Source organism: Macaca fascicularis, chromosome 2, assembly GCF_037993035.2.
Source record: "Macaca fascicularis isolate 582-1 chromosome 2, T2T-MFA8v1.1".
Classification (NCBI taxonomy): domain Eukaryota; kingdom Metazoa; phylum Chordata; class Mammalia; order Primates; family Cercopithecidae; genus Macaca; species Macaca fascicularis.
In genome coordinates this window covers 148,278,982-148,302,970 of record NC_088376.1, presented here as the reverse complement: position 1 = coordinate 148,302,970, position 23,989 = coordinate 148,278,982, and the positions used below count along the sequence as shown (strand labels likewise).

At 49.8% G+C, this 23,989-nt stretch overlaps 3 protein-coding genes and 3 pseudogenes across 3 annotated transcripts; 3 read left to right on the top strand and 3 right to left on the bottom strand.

Annotated features, from left to right (window-relative positions):
* Window positions 1-6,727: 6,727 nt before the first annotated feature.
* On the top strand, window positions 6,728-8,341 carry LOC123571796 (uncharacterized; annotated as a pseudogene).
* Window positions 8,342-10,382: 2,041 nt separating this feature from the next.
* Window positions 10,383-11,813, bottom strand: LOC102133622 (uncharacterized). The gene has a single exon (XM_005547796.5). The coding sequence runs from the start codon at window positions 11,677-11,679 to the stop codon at window positions 10,987-10,989; it is 693 nt and encodes a 230-aa protein (XP_005547853.3). The 5' UTR covers window positions 11,680-11,813; the 3' UTR covers window positions 10,383-10,986.
* A 903-nt stretch (window positions 11,814-12,716) lies between these two features.
* Window positions 12,717-13,708, bottom strand: LOC107126515 (uncharacterized; annotated as a pseudogene).
* A 1,109-nt stretch (window positions 13,709-14,817) lies between these two features.
* LOC107128847 (uncharacterized) lies at window positions 14,818-17,075 on the bottom strand. Its single transcript, XM_074033706.1, has 4 exons — window positions 17,045-17,075; window positions 16,556-16,647; window positions 16,325-16,465; window positions 14,818-15,480 (listed from the first exon to the last, which is right to left on the bottom strand). The coding sequence occupies exons 1-4, from the start codon at window positions 17,073-17,075 to the stop codon at window positions 14,947-14,949; spliced, it is 798 nt and encodes a 265-aa protein (XP_073889807.1). The 3' UTR covers window positions 14,818-14,946.
* An 807-nt stretch (window positions 17,076-17,882) lies between these two features.
* LOC107128846 (cytochrome c-like) lies at window positions 17,883-18,432 on the top strand (annotated as a pseudogene).
* A 947-nt stretch (window positions 18,433-19,379) lies between these two features.
* LOC102134014 (large ribosomal subunit protein eL34) lies at window positions 19,380-19,777 on the top strand. The gene has a single exon (XM_005547797.4). It carries the CDS (start codon window positions 19,414-19,416, stop codon window positions 19,765-19,767), a length of 354 nt encoding a protein of 117 aa, XP_005547854.1. The 5' UTR covers window positions 19,380-19,413; the 3' UTR covers window positions 19,768-19,777.
* Window positions 19,778-23,989: the final 4,212 nt, after the last annotated feature.

Below are 23,989 nucleotides of genomic sequence, written 5' to 3'. Positions count from 1 at the left end.
CTGGGGAATCCGTGCCCCAGGGGCAAACCTCTGGGCTCTGGCTTAGCCCCACCCCAGGGAAACATTCACAGCCCCTGGTAAGAGAGCCCTGCTGCAGGAAGACTCCAGGGCAGGGCCCAGCTGCCGGTCCTGGGCTGTCGGTGACAGTACCCCAGGCTCCAAACTCCTCTGGGCCTGGGGGCAATTCCCTTCCCTGGTTACAACAGATTCCCACCCCACCCCACCCTACCGCCCGGGCCTGGGCAGGGAAGCACAGGGAGGTGGCAGGAGAGGGGAAGCAGGGGCCAGACAGGAGGAAGAGATGATGCCCTGGGCCAGATGGTCACCGCACCTGCTGAAGTGAGAAACTCTGGCTTCTCCCAGTAGAAACTTCAGGATCCCCAAAATTGGACCAGCAAATAAACTTAGTGACAGTCACACCAACCTTCTGGAAACTCACAGTAGGCGTCCACTGCCCCTGTGGGTCCCCGGGACCCCTCTGCCTGTGGCCTCAGGGACCTAGTACTGCACTTCCAATGCTCTGCAGACACACCTCGGGCTTGAACCCCATCTCACTGATTCCACAAATACTGATCTGTGGCCTACTGGGTGCAAGGCCTCTGTGGCTGTCGGGGAGGCAAGGTCCCTGCTCCAGTGGGAGTGACAGGTGTAAAACAGGATGACTACAGAACCTGGGAAGGGGGACAAAGCAGAGTACTGGGAAGTGGGTGGGCACAGGGCAGCCTGGGATGATGGGGGAAACAGCAAATCTTTGCCATCTGTTCCTGGCCAGATATAACTGGAGATGCTACCTGATCTCTCTTCCACCTCAGTTTCCTCACCTGGACAGTGGAGCTGGAGCCACCCCCACTGCCAGACCCCACTCTCTGGGCTGCCTCTAAGAAGCCCGCCCTGCTCAGGCCTGCTCCCTGCCTCCATGGTTGTCAGTCCCTCCTGAGAATGGCCCCATAAAAGGAGGCCTCTGGCTGTAGAGGGAGATGAACGACCCAAGGTTGCCCGGCCTGTGCCTAGGGCCCCATGGCTCCTGAGGCCCGGCCTCGGTGAACCCTGGAAGGGGCTTTCTCTGTGGGTTTTGCCCTGGTGCCTGGAGCCCCTTCCCTATGGACACCTCTCAGCATGATTAACACAGGCAGGTGGGACCTGAAGGGGCCATTGGTCCTTCTGAAAATCCTCACCAGTCAGTGTGAGTGTGGGGAGACCATGCACAACGTGTGGGACTCTGCCCTGTACCCGCTCAAAGCCTCAGCCCTTCAGAGTCACTGGTAATGATTCGCTGCAGGTGGGGTCACTCTGATTCTTCTCTGAGGTCTCTTTTCCTTTCATTTGTTCTGAGAAACTGAGAGGATCACATGACTGCATGCCACCTAAACTAGGCTGTGCACAGCCCACGTTCTGTGCAAGGAGGGCGCAAAGCACTAGTGTCTGTGACCCACCTGCCACCTTTCCAATGCTACTACAAGATTTGCAAGAAACAGTCATTTATCAGAAACTATCTTTATTAAAAAAGATAAAATAGAGCAGGGCAGGGGAGAAGTGCTGCAGGCTCCCGTGTTGCTGAGCACACAGCAGCGTGGGCATCTCGTCACGCTCCTCCCCAAAGCCATTGGTGTCCACTGTCAATGTTCTTGGACCTCAGGGCCTTTGTCCTCTCCAATCTAAATGGAATCTCTCAGGTGTTTTGCAAAAAAAACAACAACAGCAGCAACAAAAAACATTCTCATTGACTCTAGTCACCCTGCTGTGCACTAGATGTCAAAACCTCTTCCTCCTGTCCAGACTTTGGTCCTTTGACTGACAACCCCCCCGTTCCCTCCCTCTGCCACTCTCCTGCCCCTGGTCACCATCCATCTACTCAGTACTACTATGGGGTCAACTTTTTTAGATCAACACTTCTGGGACATCATGTGGAACTGGTCTCTGAGGTGGTGGAGATGCTAAGTAGCGGGATTTCCTTATTCCACGGTGCACACATCTATCTAATCCTCACATTATACCCCATGAATGAATACAAGCATGATTTGCCAAAAAAAAGAAATAAGAATTGAAAGGTGCATTGTCTGGCAGCCCTGCGGCAGCCCCAGTTTCTTTCTTTCTTTTTTTTTTTTTTTTTTTTGAGATGGCGCCTCATTCTGTCCCCCAGGCTGGAGTGCAGTGTAATCTCAGCTCACTGCAAGCTCCGCCTCCCGGGTTCACATCATTCTCCTGCCTCAGCTACCCGAGTAGCTGGGACTACAGGCACCCGCCACCACGCCCGGCTAATTTTTTGTATGTTTAGTAAAGATAGGGTTTCACCATGTTAGCAAGGATGGTCTCGATCTCTTGACCTCGTGATTCGCCTGTCTCAGCCTCCCAGAGTGCTGGGATTACAGGCATGAGCCATCGCGCCTGGCCACGGCAGCCCCAGTTTCTTGTTGGCAAGGCTGACATCACAGCCTCGGGCTGCCCAGCTTGGACAACACTGGCTTCCTGCGATGGTTTTCGCTGGGCCAGGGACGTTTCTGGGTCTCTGCCACTGCTGCTGGTGGTGTGGGTGGAGGGAGAGCCCACAGGGTCATGCTGGGGGGCTTTGCTAAAACTGTCTGGCATCCTCTGCAGGCTGGCAGGGGCACTGGCGGGAACAGTGGTCTTCTGCTGAATGCTGAATATGGGACATGCTGGCTCGCTGTGAGCCTGCTTCGGTGAGAGGGAAGGTGGAAACTTCAGTGGATAGAGAAGGACAGAGGGGAACCCCAGGAGGAAGGGACCATGGTCTGATGGTGGACTGCTTCTTTTGTTTGTTCTTTTTTTTTTTTTTTTTTTTTTTTTTTTTGAGACGGAGTCTTGCTCTGTCGCCCAGGCTGGAGTGCAGTGGCCGGATCTCAGCTCACTGCAAGCTCCGCCTCCCAGGTTCACGCCATTCTCCTGCCTCAGCCTCCCGAGTAGCTGGGACTACAGGCGCCCGCCACCTCGCCCGGCTAGTTTTTTGTATTTTTTTAGTAGAGACGGGGTTTCACCGTGTTAGCCAGGATGGTCTTGATCTCCTGACCTCGTGATCCGCCCGTCTCGGCCTCCCAAAGTGCTGGGATTACAGGCTTGAGCCACCGCGCCCGGCCTCTTTTGTTTGTTCTAAAAGGAGGTAGGTGGCCATAGGATAGTGAAATGCTATTTATTTGATTGGCACAGAGATGTTCTTATCTGGAATCCCATGGCCACCATGAAGCTGGGTGGTTTGAGGTTCGGGTGGTCCAGTAGCGGCTCTTTGTATGTTGTCAGTGGCATCTCCTGGCCACAGTTCACCCACCAGTCCCTCAAAACTTGTTTCAGTAGGGGCCACTCCCTGGGGTCTAGTGTTAGTAACTTTTGAATGAGTCTTTCAAGTTGAAGGGGGAAAAGAATGGTGGGGCATGGTAGCTTCCTGTGAGAATTTTATTCTTGAGGTCTGTCGTGTTCCCTGAATAGAAGGGCAGGGCCCCGGCCACCATACGGTAGAGGAGGATGCGAGGCCCCATATGTCTATGGCAGGGCTCTGGTACCCCCAGCCCAGGAAGAGTTCTGAGCAGGAATAGTGGGCTTCTGCCCTCACTTCTCGCCCTTCTTGGGCAGTCAAAAATTAAAAGTGGGAACAGCCGGCTCCCTTTGAGCTCTCTTTGGTTCCACGGGGAAGGTGGACTTTGTCAGATGGGGAAGAACAGGTGGGACCCCCAGGAGGAAGGGACTGTGCTCCAATGATGGAGCGCCTCCTCCTCTGCACTTCTCCTGTACCCCAGGATTAGGTACGAGGCCATGGGATAATCATATGTCTATTTTTTGTGGGGGGAATATTGATTCCCAGATGTGTGATGCTTGGAATCCTATGGCCATCATAACCAGGGTTATAGGGGACACAGGTGTCCAGGGTCTCTGTATGGTGTCAGCGGTGTCTTCTGGCCGGCACTGACCCAGGGGTCCCACATCAGCTGGTTTAGTGGGGGTCGCTCCCGGGGGTGGAGGGTGAGGACTTGTTTTACTAGTGTTTCCAGTGGAAACGAAGAAATAGGTGGAGAGTCATACTGTCACATAGCCTGAGGCAGGAAGGGACCACAGGTGGGGCTGGATGTTCTTTCAGCCTCCCTGGCAGAGATCACAGACAGAGTGGTCAGCTTGGCCAAGCTTCTGAGGGCTGGCTCTGATGTAGGGGAGGGAGGCAGTCCCCAGAGCAGGAGTGCCTTCCCTGGGGCTCATATCCTTGCAGGGGAAAAGCCAGTCATCCTCCCCTCAGAGCCTCCTTCACTGCAGCCCGTGGGGGGCGAGTGACCTGGGGGATCCATGCCCCAGGGGCTAACCTCTGGGCTCTGGCTTAGCCCCACCCCGGGGAAACATTCACAGCCCCTCCGGAAGAGAGCCTTGCTGCGGGAAGACTCTAGGGGAGGGTCCAGCTGGGAGAGTCCTGGGCTGTTGGTGGCAGTACCCCAGGCTCCAAACTCTCTGGGCCTGGGGGCAATTCCCTTCCCTGGGTACAAGAGATTCCCAGCCCGCCCTGCCCTACTGCCCGCCCCGCGGGGAAGTGGCCCAGGAGAGGTATCCTGGTGACTCGAGTCGGGGTCAGCCTGGGTAGCATGGCCCCCGGGAGGCAGACAGGGCGAACGGGGCAGGCCCCAGGCTCCAGAGCAGCTGCTGACAGGCTGTCAGGCGGTGTCGGGTCTCCATGGAGACGGGGGCGGGGCCAGGAGGCGGTGAGCAGCGGCGGGCGGGGCTTTTAACGGTCATCGGCCGGGCCCAGCCTGGACAAAAAACACACAGCCCGGCCTGGGAGACGGAGCTCTGCGGGCGGCCGGGGCTGCCTCCTTCCAGGTGCTGCTGCCCCAACACAGGCGGGCACCCTCTGCGGGTCCCGCGACGCCCGGCCCGCTCAGCGCCTCCAGAGGCCTCAGCTGAGGGTAACCCCCCGCAGCTGGGCGTCACTCCTCTGAGCCCCCGGATCTTCCCATGGGTCCTTTGGAGGCCTGGGTTTTGGAATTTGTCCTTCCTAAGTGCCGCCCTCCGGGCGCGGCTGCTGCAGGACCACAGAGGACCGAGTGCGGCCGCGTCCCCTGCGGGGCCCCCCTCCTCCAGCTTCAAGGGCACAGGAGAGAGGCGGCCCAAGCCACAGAGCCGCAGAGCTGCCAGGAGCTGACCCTCTGGGTGGGGAGAGGACACTAACTCGGGTCCTCTCCACTTCTCAAGGCTCCTTCTCACTTTCAGTGAACGGCTCCCAGCACCTCAGGGGCCTTCCTGTTTCATTGATGTCAACAAGCGATCATTGATCACCTCTGGTGTGCAGGGACAGAGAAGACAGACAACGCTGGCCCCCGGGTGGGCAAGGGAGTCTAGTCTATCAGTGAAGAAAACTCCCCATAGAGGTGGGGACTAGGAAGGAGACACCAGAAACAGTGAGGGTGGAAGATGGGGGTGACCCTATTGCAGATGGGGTGTTCAGGGAGGGTTTCTCTGAGGGGGTGACATTCACTAGATCGACCAAGGGATGGTCAGGGCCTGTGAAAGTCTTTTAAGAGAGGGAATGGCAGTGTCCAGTTGACCATTTCAGGGATGGGAATTAGGGCAGCAGGGTGAGGGGTGTGAGCCTGGCAGGCAGGGCCCAGACACCATGTGATGGGTGCAGGGGTGGGACCTACGGAGGCTCTGAAAAAGGCCTGGGCCTCAGAAGATGGGGAAGCAAGAAGACCCATTTGGAGGCCTTCACAACCTTCACAGGCCAGAATTCGGTTTAGGTTTCAGAAGGGGGCTGGGTCCCTCATGCTCTTCTTGAGCCGAAAGGGCTCCATCCAGCTCCTTGGGCTCTTCCCACACAGACATGGTTCTGGGGCCCCGGCTACACAGATACCCTTCTGATGGTTGTCCTCTGCAGCCAGGCAGGGGGCATGGGCCGACCCGCCCCTTCCTTGCCCAAGTGGACAGATGAAGGGAGCCTGTGAGGGCAGGATTGCTGGATTGGAAATTGGACTTGGAGTGTAATCCAAACGCCCCACGGGCCCCGCCACTTCTCTGGAGCTCGGCTTCAAGAAAACTGGGACAAGGGATGGCAAGACCAGCTCTCAAGACCCTTGCCCCTCCACCCCGTAATGCTTTTAGATGGTTCTCAGGGGCCACCTTTTTCAGGAAGAATTCTCGGGTTATAGGAAAGTAAAGGGAGGAATCGTGCTTTGAATGGCACTTTGATCAGGCTCTAGACTAGGTGTTGGTTTGAAGTGATTTGCTTTTCCTCCCGCCTCATCCCCCTTCACAAAACCTGAGTCCTAGGGAGGGCGGGAGTGAGATTCCTGTTTCTAGATTTTCATCATTCCGTATTGCACAGGAGGAGGTCTGGGGAAAAAGGGGACACATACTAGCAAGTGTATAGAAGATTTATACGCACTAGGTTCTGGAGCAGTTGCTGACATCTGGTCTAGCGGCCATGGAGACGGGGGCGGAGCCAGGTGGCAGTGACGCAGCAGGGGGCGTGGCTCCCAACGGCCTCGCCCAGCCTGGGCAGAGTCGGAGCCGGGACTGGGAGGCAGAGCCAGAGACCCGCAGGCACAGCCGAACCCCTGCGAGCTTGCCCAGTAGGGAGCTCAGGATCCCCAAGATTGGACAGGCAAATAAGCTTAGTGACAGTCCCACCAGCCTTCCCGAGAGTCACGGTAGGCGTCCACGGCCCCTGCGGATCCCTAGGCCTGCTCTATCAGGCGACCTTGGGGACGGACCCAAGGCTGCACTTCCAATGCTCTGCAGACACACCTCGGGCTTGAATCCCAGGGTCTCACTGATTCCACAGATATTGACTGAGGGCCTCCTGGGTGCCAGGACTGTGTGGCTCTCAGGGAGGCAAGGTCCTTGTTCCAGTAGGGGTGACAGGTGTAAAACAGGACGACTTCAGAACCTGAGAATGGGGACAAAGCAGAGTACTGGGAAGTGGCTGGGTGGGTGTGGGGCAGCCTGGGACGGGGTAAACAGCAAACCTTTGCCTTCTGTTCCTGGCCAGATTTCACTGGAGATGCTACCTGATCTCTCTTCAGCTCAGTTTCCTCACCTGGACAGTGGAGCTGAACCCACCCCCCACTATCTGAGCCTGCTCTCTGGGCTGTCTTTAGGGAACCCGCCCTGCTCAGGCCTGCTCCCCACCCTCCATGGCTGTCAGTCCCCCAGGAGAAGAATGTCTGCCATATGGAGGCTGCTGGTAGCAAAGGATGATGAAGAAGCCAAGGTTGCCCGGCCTGCATGCTGGCCCAGGTGGATACTTGAAGGGAGTTTCTCTGTTTGTGGGCTTTTGCCTTGGTGCCCTTCCCTATAGTCCCTTGACCCAGCCCAGCTCAATGGGCTGGAAGCCCTGGCTTCTGAAGAGGAGATGTCAAGCTCTAGCACAGGTCACAGCCAGAAACAATTCTGGCCTTGTCCAGTGATAGTAAAAGTCAGGCCTGGGAAGGTGCCCTCTCACAGGACGGCACTTCCAGAGGGGGCACAGCAGCAAGGTGGAGGGACAGACTCTGACGGGCCCTTGGGGAGCTCAAGCAGAACCCACAGGGGCCCTCTTTCTGGGGTACAAACTGGCATTGGGTGGCAGGAGATCCAGTATTGACACCTGAAGGACCTTCACCCCCAATGTGGATTTAAAGGACAGCAGCTCACTGGGGAGACAAGGGGCTCCACAACACTCCCACCCTATCCTGAGACTGCTTCTTGCTACCTGGTCCTGCTCTTTATTGGGGAAGGAGAATCTTACCTGACTGGGGGAACTCCAGGACCGACCCTGGCCGCCATTAGTAGTGGGTACCGCATGTTCAAGGTTGGCACACTGAGATGCCGGTCATGCACAAAATGGGGCCTTCTGGACCTACCTCAGTCTCCTTAGGAACCCACAAGGAAGCTCCCTGATGGGTGCTGATGGGCATCTACACCCATAGAGTCACTGCCTGACATAGAAAGACCAAGTTTCTGGGAAGCTGGAACCTGCCTTATGAAAGCCCCATTCGAAAGCCCCATTCCTACCACCCGCTCCATCCCTCGGGGCTGCTGCTGTCTTGCCATCAACCCTCCCGACACCCAGGATGCTTGCCTCACCCAGAAGCACTCCTCTGTCAGGGCTCTGAGGGGTAGCGCTTCGTGCTGCTGTTATCAAAAGGGGAAACCATCGAAGCACAGAGGCCAATGCCACACTAGACAGCCAGGAGCCCAGCAGCACAAGTGGCCCCCTAAGGCGTTTTGGGGACCACACCCACACCACTCTGACCCCAGCACAGTCTGGTTCCCAGGGCTTCAGGGTCCTCCTGGAGATCTCTCAGCGTCCCACAGGCAGACGGGACCTGAGGGGGTCGCTGGTCCTTCTGAAAATGTTCACCAGGCAGTATGAATGTAGGGAGGCCATGCACAATGTGAGACTCTGTCCTGCACCTGCTCAGAGCCTCAGCTCTTCAGAGTCACTAATAATGATTTACTGTGGGTGGGCTCACCCTGATACTTCTCTGAGGTCTCTTTCTGTTTTTCTGAGTAACTGAGAGGATCACTTGACTGCATGCCACCTCAACTAGGGTGTGCACAGCCCTTATTTTGTGCAGGGAGGGCACAAAGCAGCAGAGTGTCTGTGACCTATTTGCCGCCTAATGCTACTACAAGATTTGCAAGAACTGGTAATAGTTACTGGTAATCAGTAACCATTTTTATTTGAAAAGATAAAATAGAGCTTTGCAGGAAAGTACTGCAGGCTCCCACGTTGCTAGGCTCCCACGTTGCTGGGCAGACGGCAGCCTGGGCGTCTCACCCGGCTCCTCCCTACAGCCATTGGCACACACTGTCAGGTTTCAATGTTCTTGGACCTCAGAGCCTTCATCCTCTCCAATCTAAATGCAGAGAAACACTTGACATGGATTCTTTCAGGTGTTTTGCAAAATGCAAGACATTCTCATTGACTCTGGTCACTCTGCTGTGCACTAGATGTCAAAATCTCTTCCTCCTCCCTGAGACTTTGGTCCTTTAACTGACAACCCCCCCATTCCCTCCCTCTGCCGCTCTCTGGCCCCTGATCACCATCAATATACTTGATACTTCTATGGCGTCAACTTTTTTAGATCAATACTTCTGAGACTTCACGTGGAATTGGTCTCTTGGTCTCTCTGAGGTGGTGGAGATGCTAAGTAGCGGGATTTCCTTATTCCACAGTGCACACATTTATCCAATCCTCACATTGTACCCCGTGAATGAATACAAGCATGATTTGCCAAATGAAACAATACAATAAAGACAGAAGAAATATAGTAAAATGCAGGAATTGTGGCTTGACCATCCCAATGACTTGATTTTTGTCTTCAGTCATGCAACTATGTTGGGGCAATATTATTCCTCATTTTCTTTGGTGGGCACAGGCAAAAACATTTTAATAGTATGCAAAGACATCTATCTCCTGGCAGCCCTGCGGCAGCCCCAGCTTCTTGCCGACAAGGCTGACGTCACAGCCTCAGGCTTCTCAGCTTAGACGACGCTGGTTTCCTGGGATGGTTTTCGGTGGATCAAGGACGTTTCTAAGACTTCACCACTGTTGCTGGTGCTCTGGGTGGAAGGGGAGACAACAGTGTCATGCTGGGGGCTTCATTAAAACTTCCTGGCTTCCCCAATCTGGCTTCCTCTGCAGGCTGGCAAGTGTACTGGCAAGAATGGCAGTCTTCTGCCCAGACATCTGGCCTTCCTCGACAGGCTGAACATTAAACGTCTGACAAGCTGGCTCCCTATGAGCCCGCATCGGTGGGAGAGGGAAGGTGGAAAGTTCAGTGGATGGGGAAGGACAGGTGAGAACCCCAGGAGGAAGGGAACGTTCTCTGATGGTGGAGCACTTCCTCTCTTGTTTTGTGTGCTCTAAAATGAGGTAGGTGGCCACTGCATAGTTGAATTTTCTTTCTACCACTGCCACAGAGATGTTTTCGGCCTGGAATCCCATGGCCACCAAAAGCTGTGTTGTTTTGGGATTCAGGTGATCCAGGATTTGTTCTTCATATGTTGTCAGAGGAAACTCCTGACCACTGTTCACCCACTGGTCCCTCATCACTTCTAGTGTGGTCTGCTCCCTGGGGTCTACTGCTGATAGTTTTTTAATGAGGCTTTTAAGACCTCAGGAAAAGCAGACTGGGGAAAAATAGCTTCCACTTTAAATTTTTGCTGAGAGGACCCTAACACTGCATGAGCAGAAGGGCAGAACCCTGGCCACTATGTGGTATAAAATTACTCTGAGGCTCCGAATATCCAAGGTGGGGCATTGGTAGCCCTGGCCTAGGAATGGGGCCATGTAGGGGTAGGTGCCACAAAGGGCTGTCAGCTTCTGCCTGTCATGGAATGTGGTACCAAAGCCAAAGTCGGTGATCTTAATGTTACCATCCTCATCAAGAATGATGATTTCCGGGTTCAGGTCTCTCTCTATGTGAAATTTATTTGCTATGACACTACTGCATGGCTGATGGAATCTGCCTGAATATGGTCCAGGCCTCCTCCTCCCTCGTGAGGCCATGGCGGTCTATCGGTTGTGCGAGTCTCCTCCTCTTGCATACTCAGTTACTAAATAAATAACTGGTGTCGGGGGTGTCAATCACTTGATACAATTGTACAATATTGAAGTGGCAGAGAGACTTTAAAATACTCTCTCTGGAGAGTGATGCCGGGGGAGCCAGCCTTGGGAATGATTTTGATGGCCATTTGGGTCCCAATCAGCACATGATTCGCCAGTTGGACCTCACTGAATGTGCCACGGCCGATGGTGTCTAGGATTTTACAGTTCTGGAGCTCCTGGTCAGGTGTGGTGGCCGATCCCTACTGCATAGTGCCACCTCTCTACACTGACTATAAAACTACTCTTAAGTGTAGTGACCATGCTAATACTGACCCCACCGACTTGATTTTTGTCTTCAGCTGTGCAACTATGTTGGGGTCATCTTATTCCTCCTTTTCAGTGGTGGACACAGGCAAAAACATTTTAATAGAATGGAAATGCATCTGCTGGCAGCCCTGCAGCAGTCACAGCCTTCTTATTGGCAAGGCTGCAGTCAAAGCCTTGGGCAGCCCAGCTTGAATGACGCTGGCTTCCTGGGACGGTTGTTGCTGTGTCAGGGACATTTCTGGGTCTCCACCACTGCTACTGGTGCTCTGGGTGGAGAAGGCCACAGGGTGTTGCTGGGGGGCTCGTTGATCCAGGGATGTTTCTGGGTCTCCACCATGGCTGCTGGTGCTCTGGGTGGAGGGCGAGGTCACAGGGTCATGCTGGGGAAGTGGTGAGCCACAGGTTTCTGGGTCTGCACCACTTTTGCTGTTGCTCTGGGTAGAGGGGGAGGCCACAGGGTCATACTGGGCAGCTTGTTGAGCCTGGGACATTTCTGCGTCTCCACTGCTGCTGCTGGTGCTCTGGGTGGAGGGGGAGGCCACAGGGTCATGCTGCGGGGCTTGTTGAGCCAGCGAGGTTTCTGGGTCTGAACCACTGCTGCTGGTGCTCTGGGTGGAGGGGGAAGCCAAAGGGTCGTGCTGAGGGACTTGATTAAAGCTCTCTGGCTTCCTCTGTAGGCTGGCAGGTGCACTGGCCAGAAAGGGGCTCTTCTGCTTAATGCTATGAGCCTGCTTCAGCAGGAGAAAGGTGCTGGAAACTTCAGTGGATAGAGGAAAAAAGTTGTGAACCCCAGGAGGGTCTCTGGTCTGATAGTGGACGGCTTCTTTCATTTTGTTTGTTCCAAAATAAGGTAGGTGGCCACAGGATAACTGAATTTTTCTTTGATTGCCATGGAGATGTTCTCAGCCTGGAATCCCATGGCCACCAAAAGCCTGGTTGTTTTGGGGTTCAGATGTTCCAGGATTTGTTCTTTATATGTTGTCAGAGGCAACTCCTGGCCACGGTTCATCCGTGGGTCCTTCATAACTTCTTCTAGTGTGGTCTGCTTCCTGGGGTCTACTGTTAATAGTTTTTTATGAAGGCTTTTAAGACCTCTGGAAATGTATACTGGGGGAAAATATCTTCCATTTTAAATTTTTTCCGTGAGGACAGCAAGGCTGCCTGAGTGGAGGGGCGAAACCCTGGCCACCATGTGATGTAACGTTACTCCAAGGCTCCAAACATCCATAGAGGGGCATTGGCAGCCCTGGCCCAGGAACAGTTCCGGGGCCATGTAGGTGTAGGTGCTACAAAGGGCTGTCAGCCTCTGTCCTTCATTGAACGTAGTATGGAAGACGAAGTCTGCCATCTTAATGTTACTGTCATCGAGTACGATGTTTTCTGGCTTCAAGCCTCTCTCTATGGGCAATTTTTTTGCTGTGGCAGTACTGCATGGCCGACAGAACCTGCCTGAACATGGTCCAGACCTCCTCTTCCCTCGTGAGGTGGTGGTGGTGTATCAGTTGTGCGGGTCTCCTCCTCTTGCACACTCTGTTACTAAACAAACGTGTTGGGGGTGTCAATCAGTTGATATATCTGTACAATACTAAAGTGATGGAGAGACTTCAAAATACTTCCCTCTCTCTCTCTGGAGAGTGAAGCCGTGGGAGCTAGGCTTGGGGATAATTTTGATGGCCATTTGGGTCCCAGTCAGCACGTGATGGGCCAGTTGGATGTCACTGAATGTGCCACAACCGATGGTGTCCAGGATTTCACAATTCTGGAGCTCCCAGTCCAGTGGGGTGGAGGCCGATCCCTTCTCCAAGGTGCCACCTCCCTACACTGACTATAAAACTACCCTAGCAGTACTGACTAAGCTAACAATAATGACCCCACCGACTTGATTTTTGTCTTCACCCATCAAACTATGTTGGGGTCATCTTATTCCTCCTTTTTGGTGGTGGACACAGGCAAAAACATTTTAATAGAATAGAAATGCACCTCTTGTCAGCTCTGTGGCAGCCTCACCTTCTTACTGGCGAGGCTGACATCAAAGCCTCGGGCTGCCCAGCCTGAAAAACGCTGGCTTCCTGAAATGGTTGTTGCTGTCAGGGAAATTTCTGGATCTCCGCCACTGCTACTGGTGCTGGTGCTCTGGGTGGAGAAGGCCACAGGATGATGCTGGGGGGCTTGTTGAGCCAGGGAAGTTTCTGGGTCTCCACTGCTGCTGCTGCTGCTCTGGGTGGAGGGGGAGGCCACAGGGTCATGCTGGGGGGCTTGGTGAGCCAGGAAGGTCTGTGGGTCTCCACCACTGCTGCTGGAGCTCTGGACAGAGGAGGCCACAGCGTCATACTAAAAGGATTGGAGAACCAGGGAGGTTTTTGGTTCTGCACCACTGCTGCCGGTGCTCTGGGTGGAGGGAAAGGCCACAGGGTCATGCTGGGAAGCTTGTTGGGCCAGGGACATTTCTGGGTCACCACCACTGCTGCCGGTGCTCTGGGTGGAAGGGGAGGCCATGGGGTCATGCTGGGGGGCTTGATTGAAGCTCTCTGGCTTCCTCTGCAGGCCGGCAGGTGCACTGGCCAGAAAGGGGCTCTTCTGCTGAATGCTATGAGCCAGCTTCAGTAAGAGAAAAAAGGTGAAAACTTCAATGGATAGAGAAAAAAAGTTGGGAACCCCAAAAGGAAGGGACTGTGGTCGGATAGTAAACTGCCTCTTTCGTTTTGTTTGTTCCAAAATAAGGTAGGCCATGAGAAAACTGAATAATTCTTAGATTGCTACAGAGATGTTCTCAGCCTGGAATCCCATGGCCACCAAGAGCTGAATTGTTTTGGGGTTTAAGTGGTCCAGGAATTGTTCTTCATATGTTGTCAGAGGCAACTCCTGGCCACTGTTTACCCACGGGTCCCTCTTAACTTTTTCTAGTCCTGTCTGCTCCCTGGGGTCTACTCTTAATAGTTTATTATTGAGGCTTTTGAGACCTCTGGAAAAGTATACTGGGGAAAAATATCTTCCATTTTAACGTTTTGCTGTGAAGATCCTAGCGCTGAGTAAGCAGAAGGGCAGAGTTTTGCCGACCATGTGACATAACGTTACATCGAGGCTCCAAATGTCCATGGCGGGGCACTGGTAGCCCGGGCCCAGGAAGAATTCTGGGACCATGCAGGGGTAGGTGCCACAAAGGGCTGTCAGCTTCTGTTCCTCATGGAATGTGGTACTGAAGCCAAAGTCCGTGATCTTTTTTATTTTTTATTTTTTTGAGACGGAGTCTCGCTCTGTCGCCCAGGTTGGAGTGCGGTGGCGTGATCTCGGCTGACTGCAAGCTCCGCCTCCCGGGTTCACGCCATTCTCCTGCCTCAGCCTCCCGAGTAGCTGGGACTACAGACACCTGCCACCTCGCCTGGCTAGTTTTTTTGTATTTTTTAGTAGAGACGGGGTTTCACCGTGTTAGCCAGGATGGTCTCGATCTCCTGACCTCGTGATCCGCCCGTCTCGGCCTCCCAAAGTGCTAGGATTACAGGCTTGAGCCACCGCGCCCGGCCTCAAAGTCCGTGATCTTAATGTTACCGTCCTCATCAAGAACAGTGATTTCCGGGTTCAGGTCTCTATGTGAAATTTATTTGCTATAGCACTACTGCATGGCCGACAGAATCGGCCTGAATGTGGTCCAGGCTTTCTCCCTCATGAGGCCGTGGTAGTGTATCGGTTGTGCAGGTCTCCTCCTCTTGCATACTTCATTACTAAATAAATAACTCATGACAGAGGTGTCAATCAGTTGATGTAATTGTACAATACTTAAGTGACAGAGAGACTTCAAAATACTTCTCTCTCTAGAGAGTGATGCTGGGGGAGCCAGCCTTGGGGATGATTTTGTGGCCACCTGGGTCCCAGTCAGCATGTGATGGGCCAGTTGGACCTCACTGAACGTGCCATGGCCGATGGTGTCCAGAATTCTACAATTCTGGAGCTCCTGGTCAGGTGTGGAGGCCGATCCCTGCTGCATGGTGCCACCTCTCTATACTGACTATAAAACTACTCTAAGTCTACTGACTATGCTAACAGTACCGATCTCACCCACTTGATTTTTCCCTTAAGCCATGCAACTATGTGGGGGTCATCTAATTCCTCCTCTTCTGTGGTGGACACAGGCAAAAACACTTTAATAGAATGGAAGTGCATCTCCTGGCACCCCCAGCTTCTTGTTGGCAAGACTGATTTGTCAAAGCCTCAGGCTGCCCAGCATGGATGACACTGGCTTCCTGGGACGGTTGTTGCTGTGTCAGGGACATTTCTGGGTCTCCATCACTGCTACTGGTGCTCTGGGTGGAGAAGGCCACAGGGTGATGCTCTGGGGCTTCTGGAGCCAGGGACGTTTCTGGGTCTTCACCACTGCTGCTGGTGCTCTGGGTGGAGGGGGAAGCCACAGGGTCATGCTGGGGAACTTGATTAAAGCTCTCTGGCTTTCTCTGTAGGCTGGCAGGTGCACTGGCCAGTAAGAGGCTATTCTGCTCAATGCCGTGAGCCTGCTTTAGCAGGAGAAGGGTAGTGGAAACTTCTATGGATAGAGGAAAAATGTTGTGAACCCCAGAAGGAAGGATCTGTGGTCTGATAGTGGACTGCTTTGTTCGTTTATTCCAAAATAAGGTTGGTGGCTATGGGATAATTGAATAATTTTTGTTGATTGTCACGGAGATGTTCTCAGCCTGCAATCCCAAGGCCACCAAGAGCTGGGTTGTTTTGTGGTTCGGATATTCCAGGATTTGTTCTTCATTTGTGGTCAAAGGCAAATCCTGGCCACTGTTCACCCACGGGTCCCTCATAACTTCTTCGAGTGTGGTCTGCTCCCTGTGGTCTACTGCTAATAGATTTTAAATGAGGCTTTTAAGACCTTGGGAAAAGTAGACTGGGGAAAAATAGCTTCCATTTTTAATTTCTGAAATGAGGACCCTAACGCTGTGTGAGTAGGGCAGAACCCTGGCCACCATGTGATGCAACGTTACGCTGAGGCTCCAAACATTCATGGTAGGGCATTGATAGCCCTGGCCCAGGAAGAGTTCCGGGGTTTCTTGTTGGCAAGTCTGACGTCATAGCCTCAGGCTGCCCAGCTTGAATGATGCTGGCTTCCTGGGATGGTTGCTGCTGTGTCAGAGAAATTTCTGGGTCTCCACCACTGCTACTGGTGCTCTGGATGAGGGAGAAGGCCACAGGTAGGCCGGGCACAGTGGTTTATGCCTGTAATCCCAGCACGTTGGGAGGCCGAGGCAGGTGGATCACCTGAGGTCCAGAGTTCGAGACCAGCCTGACCAACATGGAGAAACCTCATCTCTACTGAAAATACAAAATTAGCCGGGCGTGGTGGCGCGTGCTTATAAACCCAGCTACTCAGGAGGCTGAGGCAGGAGAATCGCTTGAACCCGGGAGGCGGAGGTTGTGGTGAGCTGAGATTGCGCCTTTGCACTCCAGCCTGGGCAACAAGAGTGAAACTCCGTCTCAAAAAACAAACAACAACAACAACAACAACAACAAAAACAAGAAGGCCACAGGCTGATACTGGAAGGCTTGTTGAGCCAGGGAGGTTTCTGGGTCTGCACCACTGCTGCTGGTGCTCTGTGTGGAGGGGGAAGCCACAGGGTCATGCTGGGGGGCTTGTTGAGTCAGGGACATTTCTGGGTACATCCAGTTGTGCAGGTCTGTCTCCTCCTCTTGCACACTTTGTTACTAAATAACAGGGTGATGCTCAGGGTCTTGTTGAGCAAGGGACGTTTCTGGGTCTTCACCACTGCTGCTGTTGCTCTGGGTGGAGGGGAAGGCCACAGGGTCTTTATGTATTTAAGCATAAAGGCAAGGCTTGGCGCGGTGGCTCATGCCTGTCATCCTAATACTTTGCGAAGCTGAGGAGGGTGGACTGCTTGATCCCAGGAGTTCAAGACCAGCCTGGGTAACATGGCAAAACCTCATCTCTATAGAAAATACAAAAATTAGCCAGCTGTTGTGGTGCATGCCTGTGGTCCCAGCTACTTGGAAGCTGGGGTGGGAGGATCACCTGAGCCTGGGAGGTCAAGACAGGAATAAGCCAAGATCACATCACTATACTCTAGCCTGGGTGAGAAAGCCAGATGCTGCCATGAAAATAAAATAAAATAAAATAAAATAAAATAAAATAAAATAAAATAAAGTAAAATAAAATAAAATACATTGCTGAAAAAAATTAAAGACATAAATAAATGGAAAGAGCTATTGTCTTCATGGATTCGAAGACACTCAATATTTTTAAGATGACAATACCATTCAAAGTGATTTAGCGTAATCCTTATCAACATAGTTTGCAGAAATAGAAAAATCCATACCAAAATTCACATGGAATTTCAAGGGACACGTGATTGCCAAAACCTTGAAAAAGAACAAAGTTGGAGGACTCACACTTCCTGATTTCAATTTTTTTTTTTTTTTTTTTTTTTTTTGAGACAAAGTCTTGCTCTTCGCCCAGGCTGGACTGCAGTGGCACGATCTCGGCTCACTGCAAGCTCCACCTCCTGGATTCACGCCATTCTCCTGCCTCAGCCTCTCGAGTAGCTGGAACTACAGGCACCCGCCACCACGTCCAGCTAATTTTTTTGGTATTTTTAGTAGAGATGGGGTTTCACCGTGTTAGCCAGGATGGTCTCGATCTCCTGACCTCATGATCCACCCGCCTTGGCCTCCCAAAGTGCAGGGATTACCAGGTGTGAGCCACTGTGCCTGGCCCTGATTTCAGTATTAATACAAAGCTACAGTAGTCAAAACAATGTGGTACTGGCAGAAGGACAGACATATAGACCAATGAAACAGAATAGAGAGTTCAAAGATAAGCCTTCATATATGTGACAAATGGATTTTTGACAAGGGTGCCAAAATCATTTCAATGGTGAAAGGATCATCTTTTCAACAAATGGAACTGGAAAAACCGGATATTCATATGCAAAATAATAAATTAAATCCTTAAACTACACTATACACAAAAATTAACTCAAAGTGGATCAAAGACCTAAATTTAAGAAAGTAAAAGAAAATCTTCATGACCTTGGATTCAGCAATGGTATCTTAAGCATGACACCGAAAGGACAAGCAACAACAACAAAAAAATAAGAGAGTGGGTCATCCAGCTTTGGAGTGGCAACCTTCATGGCTCCAGCAACAAAAAAGAGAATTAAATACGGGTGATGTTGAGAAAGGTAAGAAGATTTTTGTTCAGAAGTGTGCCCAGTGCCACACCGTGGAAAAGGGAGGCAAGCACAAAACTGGGCCTAATCTCTATGGTCTCTTTGGGTGGAAGACAGGTCAAGCTGTTGCATTATCTTACATAGACGCCAATAAGAACAAAGGCATCACCTGGGGAGAGGATACACTGAGGGAGTATTTGGAGAATCGCAAGGGCATGGAAGAAAAATGATCTTTGCCGGCATTAAGAAGAAGGCAGAAAGGGCAGACTTGATAGGTTATCTCAAAAAAACTACCAGTGAGTAATAATTGGCCACTGCCTTATTTATTACAAAACAAATGTCTCATGACTGTTTTATGTGTACCCTACTTTAATAGATCTCATACACCAGAATTCAGATCATAAATGAATGATAGAATATTTTGTTGGGCAGTTGTGATTTAAAACTAAGACTGGCTTGTGGTTAAATGTTCAGTTTTTGAATTTTAATAGAAATTCCAATTCAGCACATGGTATCACCGTTTACCCCTTCTAAAGATTTATGATTAGAATTCGTTAGTAATGTTAAACTTCTCACAAAGATGGTGAGTGCTATCTTAAAACTTAATGGAGGTTGGGCGCAGTAGCTCACGCCTGTAATCCCAGCACTTTGGGAGGCTGAGGCGGGTGGTTCACTTGAGTTCAGGAGTTCGGGACCAGCCTGGCCAACATAGTGAAACCCCTTCTCTACTAAAAATACAAAAATTAGCCAGGCGTAGTGGCAGGCACCTGTAATCCCAGCTACTTGGGAGGCTGAGACAGAATTGTTTGAACCCAGGAGGTGGAGGTTGCAGTGAGCCAAGATCACGCCACTGCACTCCAGCCAGAATGACTAAGCAAGACCCTATCTCAAAAACAAAAACAAAACAAAATAAAAAAAAACAAACTTACTGGAGATTGGTTTTATATTTAGATTTATATAACTGGGTATGTGAATATATTTAAATACTGGGGAAATTCCTTCACTGTCTTAGAACCAAGGAAGACTCACCTGTGTTTTGTGTTCATTCGCCTCTTAAAGGCAAGGGTTGAAGGTAAAGGTAGCAATGCCTAGTTTATATTTCTGGCCTTATCTATGCGAACCTAATTAGAATTCCCTGTATTTAAAATGGTTCCTTTAACTTAATGAAAGACATTTTAGTGTGGTTTATGTGTAATATCAAATATTATTTAACACTTCTCACATTTTATACACGATCTATAAGGTCACATGCTTTTAAAAGAGTAACAAGGTAAACTTCACTCTTGAATTCTTTACAATCGAACTCTAAGTTATAATTCAGGATTGTCTTTAAAGAGTAATTCAAAAACATAGCTCTTCCGGGGACGTTGTCTGCAGGCACTCAGAATGGTCCAACGTTTGACATACCGACGTAGGCTTTCCTACAATACAGCCTCTAACAAAACTAGGCTGTCCCGAACCCCTGGTAATAGAATTGTTTACCTTTATACCAAGAAGGTTGGGAAAGCACCAAAATCTGCATGTGGTGTGTGCCCAGGCAGACTTCGAGGGGTTCGTGCTGTAAGACCTAAAGTTCTTATGAGATTGTCTAAAACAAAGAAACATGTCAGCAGGGCCTATGGTGGTTCCATGTGTGCTAAATGTGTTCGTGACAGGATCAAGCGTGCTTTCCTTATCGAGGAGCAGAAAATCGTTGTGAAAGTGTTGAAGGCACAAGCACAGAGTCAAAAAGCTAAATAAAAAAATGAAACTTTTTTGAGTAATAAAAAAAAAAAACAAAAACATAAAACTGTAAAACTGCTGTGTATTTCTGATTGGGAATGGTACTTCTGCCAACTTAAAATGATTAAAGTAGAGGAGATACACACAAATTTTAAAACTATGTGTGATCATACGACTTAATTAAGAAAATCACAGATCAAAAAATAATAATAAAATAAAAAATAAGGCCAGATGCGATGGCTCATGCCTGTAATCACAGCGCTTTGGGAGGCTGAGGTGGGTGAATCATGAGGTCAAGAGATCAAGACCATCCAAGCAAACATCGTGAAACCCCGCGTCTACTAAAAATACAAAAATCAGCTGGGCGTTGTGGCACACGCTCATAGTCCCAGCTACTCAGGAGGCTGAGGCAGGAGAATTGCCTGAACCTGCAAGGTGGAGGTTGCAGTGAGCCGAGATCGTGCCACTGCACTCCAGCCTGGCGACAAAGCTAGATTCCATCTCCAAAAAAAAAAAAGACAAAAAAAAAAGATAAATTTGACTTTATCGAAACTAAATACTTTTGGCCGGGTGCGGTGGCTCAAGCCTGTAATCCCAGCACTTTGGGAGGCCGAGACGGGCGGATCACGAGGTCAGGAGATCGAGACCATCCTGGCTAACAGTGAAACCCCGTCTCTACTAAAAAATACAAAAAAATAGCCGGACGAGGTGGCGGGTGCCTGTAGTCCCAGCTACTCGGGAGGCTGAGGCAGGAGAATGGCGCAAACCCGGGAGGCGGAGCTTGCAGTGAGCTGAGATCCGGCCACTGCACTCCAGCCTGGGCGACAGAGCCAGACTCCGTCTCAAAAAAAAAAAAAACAAAAAAACAAAAAAACACCACAATGAGATACCACTTCGTACACATCGGGATGATTATAATTAAAAAGTAGGGCCAGGAGAGGTGACAGGTACCTATAGACCCAGGTACTCAGGAGGCTGAGGCAGGAAGACTGCTTAAGCCCAGGAGTTTCAGGCTACAGTGAACTATGATCACGCCACTACACTGCAGTGTGGGTGACAGAGCAAGACCCTATATAAAATTTTTTTTTAAATTATTAATTAATTAATTAAAAGAAAAATATTTTAAGGAAAATAAATGTTGGCAAGAATATGGAGAAATTAAAGTCTACATGTGTTATTGGTGGGAATGTAAAATTATGCAGCTGCTATGGAAAGCAGTTTGGTGGTTCCTCAAAATGGTAAACATATGGTCATCCTATGATCCAGCAATTCCACTCTTAGAAATATACCCTCAGAGACTCAAACAAATATTTGTAAACCAATCATCGTAACATTATTCAAATGGCCAAAACATGGAAACAACCCAAGTGTCCATCAATGGATGAATAGATAAACAAAATATGTTATAAACAAAGAATGGGGGCCGGGCACAGTGGCTAACGCCTGTAGTCCCAGCACTTTGGGAGGCCGAGGAGGGTGGATCACCTGAGGTCAGCAGTTCGAGACCAGCCTGACCAACATGGTAAAACCCCAACTCTACTAAAAATACAAAAATTAGCTGGGTGTGGTGGTATGTGCCTGTAATCCCAGCTACTCAGGAGGCTGAGGCAAGGGAATTGCTTGAATCCAGGGGGCAGAGGTTGCTGTAAGCCGAGATTGTGCCACTGCATTCCGGTTTGGGTGACAGAGTGAGACTCCGTCTCAACAAAACAAAACACAACAAAAAAAAACAAAGATGGAATTACTACAGCTGTAATAGGGAATAAAGTTCTGATGCATGCTACAACATACATGATTCTTGAAAATATTAAGCTGGCCAGGCGCAGTGGCACACGCCTGTAATCCCTGCACTTTCGGAGGCTGTGGTGGGCAGATCATGGGGTCAGGACATCAAGACCATCCTGGCTAACACAGTGAAACCCTGTCTCAACTAAAAAAGACAAAAAATTAGCCGGGTGTGGTGGCAGGACCCTGTAGTCCCAGCTACTATGGAGGCTGAGGGAGGGGAGTGGCATGAACCCAGAAGGCGGAGCTTACAGTAAGTCGAGATCCCAGCACTGCACTGCAGCCTGGGCAAGAGTGATATTGTTATGATTCCATTTATGTGAGGCCCCTAGAATGAACAAATCCATAGACAGAATGTGATTAGTGATTATTAGGGGGTGGGGAGAGGAAGATGGCAAATTATTGCCTAATGGGTGCAAAGTTTGTTTGGGATGATCAGAAAGTTCTAGAAGTGGATAGTGGTAATGGTTGTATACATTGTGAATATACTTAATGCTACAAATTGTACCCTTAAAAACATTTTAAATGGTATATTTTATGTTATATATATATTATCAAAATTCAAAAATAAAATAATGAAGTAGCTTTATATTACTGATTTGAAGCAGTCTCCAAAATAAACTGCTAAATGCAAAAGGTATGATATAGAACAAGAGGGGAAAGGAAACTACAGGTAAATACATATTTGTAAATTCTCAACATCTCAGAAGGTTATAAAGTGATTGTCCCTATGGGAGACAAACCAGGTGCCTACAGGACTGAGAAGTGAGAGTTATTTTTCACTGGATATCCTTCTATACATTTTGAATTTTGTACGACGTATGTATATTATCTAGTCCAAAAATTTTTTTTAGTTAAAAAAATGTGCTGACTGGGGATCCAAGAAAGGGGGAAAAAAGATAAAATATGCTGGTTGTTCAAAGTCACAGTCCAGTATGAATTACTGCCATAAGGTAGCACTAATGATACAAACGAGTTACAAGTTATGATTCCAATCTAATCTCTTCCTTTCGTTTTATTTTATTTATTTATTTTGGAGATAGAGCCTCACTCTGTTGCCCAGGCTGGTGTGCACTGGCACAATCATGGCTCACTGGAGCCTCAACTCCCTGGGCTCAATGGATCCTCCCACCTCAGCCTCCTGAGTAGCTAGGATTACAGGTGTATGCCACCACACCTGGCTAATTTCTGTATGTTTTTGTAGAAACGGGGTTTCACCATGGTGTCCAGGCTGGTCTCAAACTCCTGGGCACATATGATTCGCCTGCCTTGGCCTCCCAAAGTGCTGGGATTACAGCCTGGCTTTTTCAGTGAATGGTGTCCACAAACGAAAGCAAGCCCACGTGAAGTTCACATTAGATGGAGATGTTTCTTAGGAAACAAGGCAATTCTGTGTCCCCACTGCACTCAGAACCTGAACAGTTTCATGGTTAGCTGATCACAGACCCATCTCTACCCTAATAGACAACCTTTTTGAGGGCAGAGGATCTAATATATCAGTGCCTGGCACAGAATAGGCACTTAATGTTTGTGGTAAGAATAAAAAAATGCTGGAACTATGGCTATGTACTCCATTTCCACTACTACACACTAGCAAATCTATCATTTGCTTTTTTTTTTTTTTTTAGCAAATTTCAAATAGAGGTTTAAAAACACCAAATACTAAAAATACAAAAATTAGCCAGGCGTGGTGGCGCGTGCCTGTAGTCCCAGCTACTCGGGAGGCTGAGGTAGGAGAATCGCTTGAACCTGGGAAGCAGAGGTTGCACTGAACTGAGACTGTGCCAACTGCACTCCAGTCCGGGCGAAAGAGCTAGACTCCGTCTCAAAAAAAAGAATCATTCCCAACATATTGCCTCTTACCTGGATGTGACTGCTGGCTTCATTCTGTTGGCACTGGATGGTCATTCTAAGGGGATTCACCCCTGAAGCCTCTCCAATCTCTACTTTATTAAAATCACAATCAACCCAATCCCATCATCTATCATCTAGTTTTCATTAATGTTGGCTTCAGGAGATTTAGCAACACGCCAGTGTAACTTTAGCATCCTGTCTTGACCTATTTCCCATATTTTATCGGTAAGCACTACCTAAGCCCTCCTGATTTTGCTCCTTGGCATAGTTTTCCTCTTTCTTTTTCCCACATGGGTTAAATTTTACCCTTTAAGTTGAGGTTGTACAAGATCAGTTGAAATTTCTCAAAATGATGGCACTCAAGGAGCTAAAAGGAGCTAAAAGCTTTTAAGGTTTTCTCTATATAGTACTAGCTAGACTTGCATGTTTCCAAGCAAACATGGATCATGATAGTGTCTCTAAGACATTAAGAAGGTTCAAAAATGTTTTGGATGCCATTCTCCCTTTATACCGTCACTCTGTAATAGTCATAACAGAATTATATTCTCAATTGCAACAGCTACCTCATGTCAGCTGCAACTATTGCTCTATTTTAAATGTT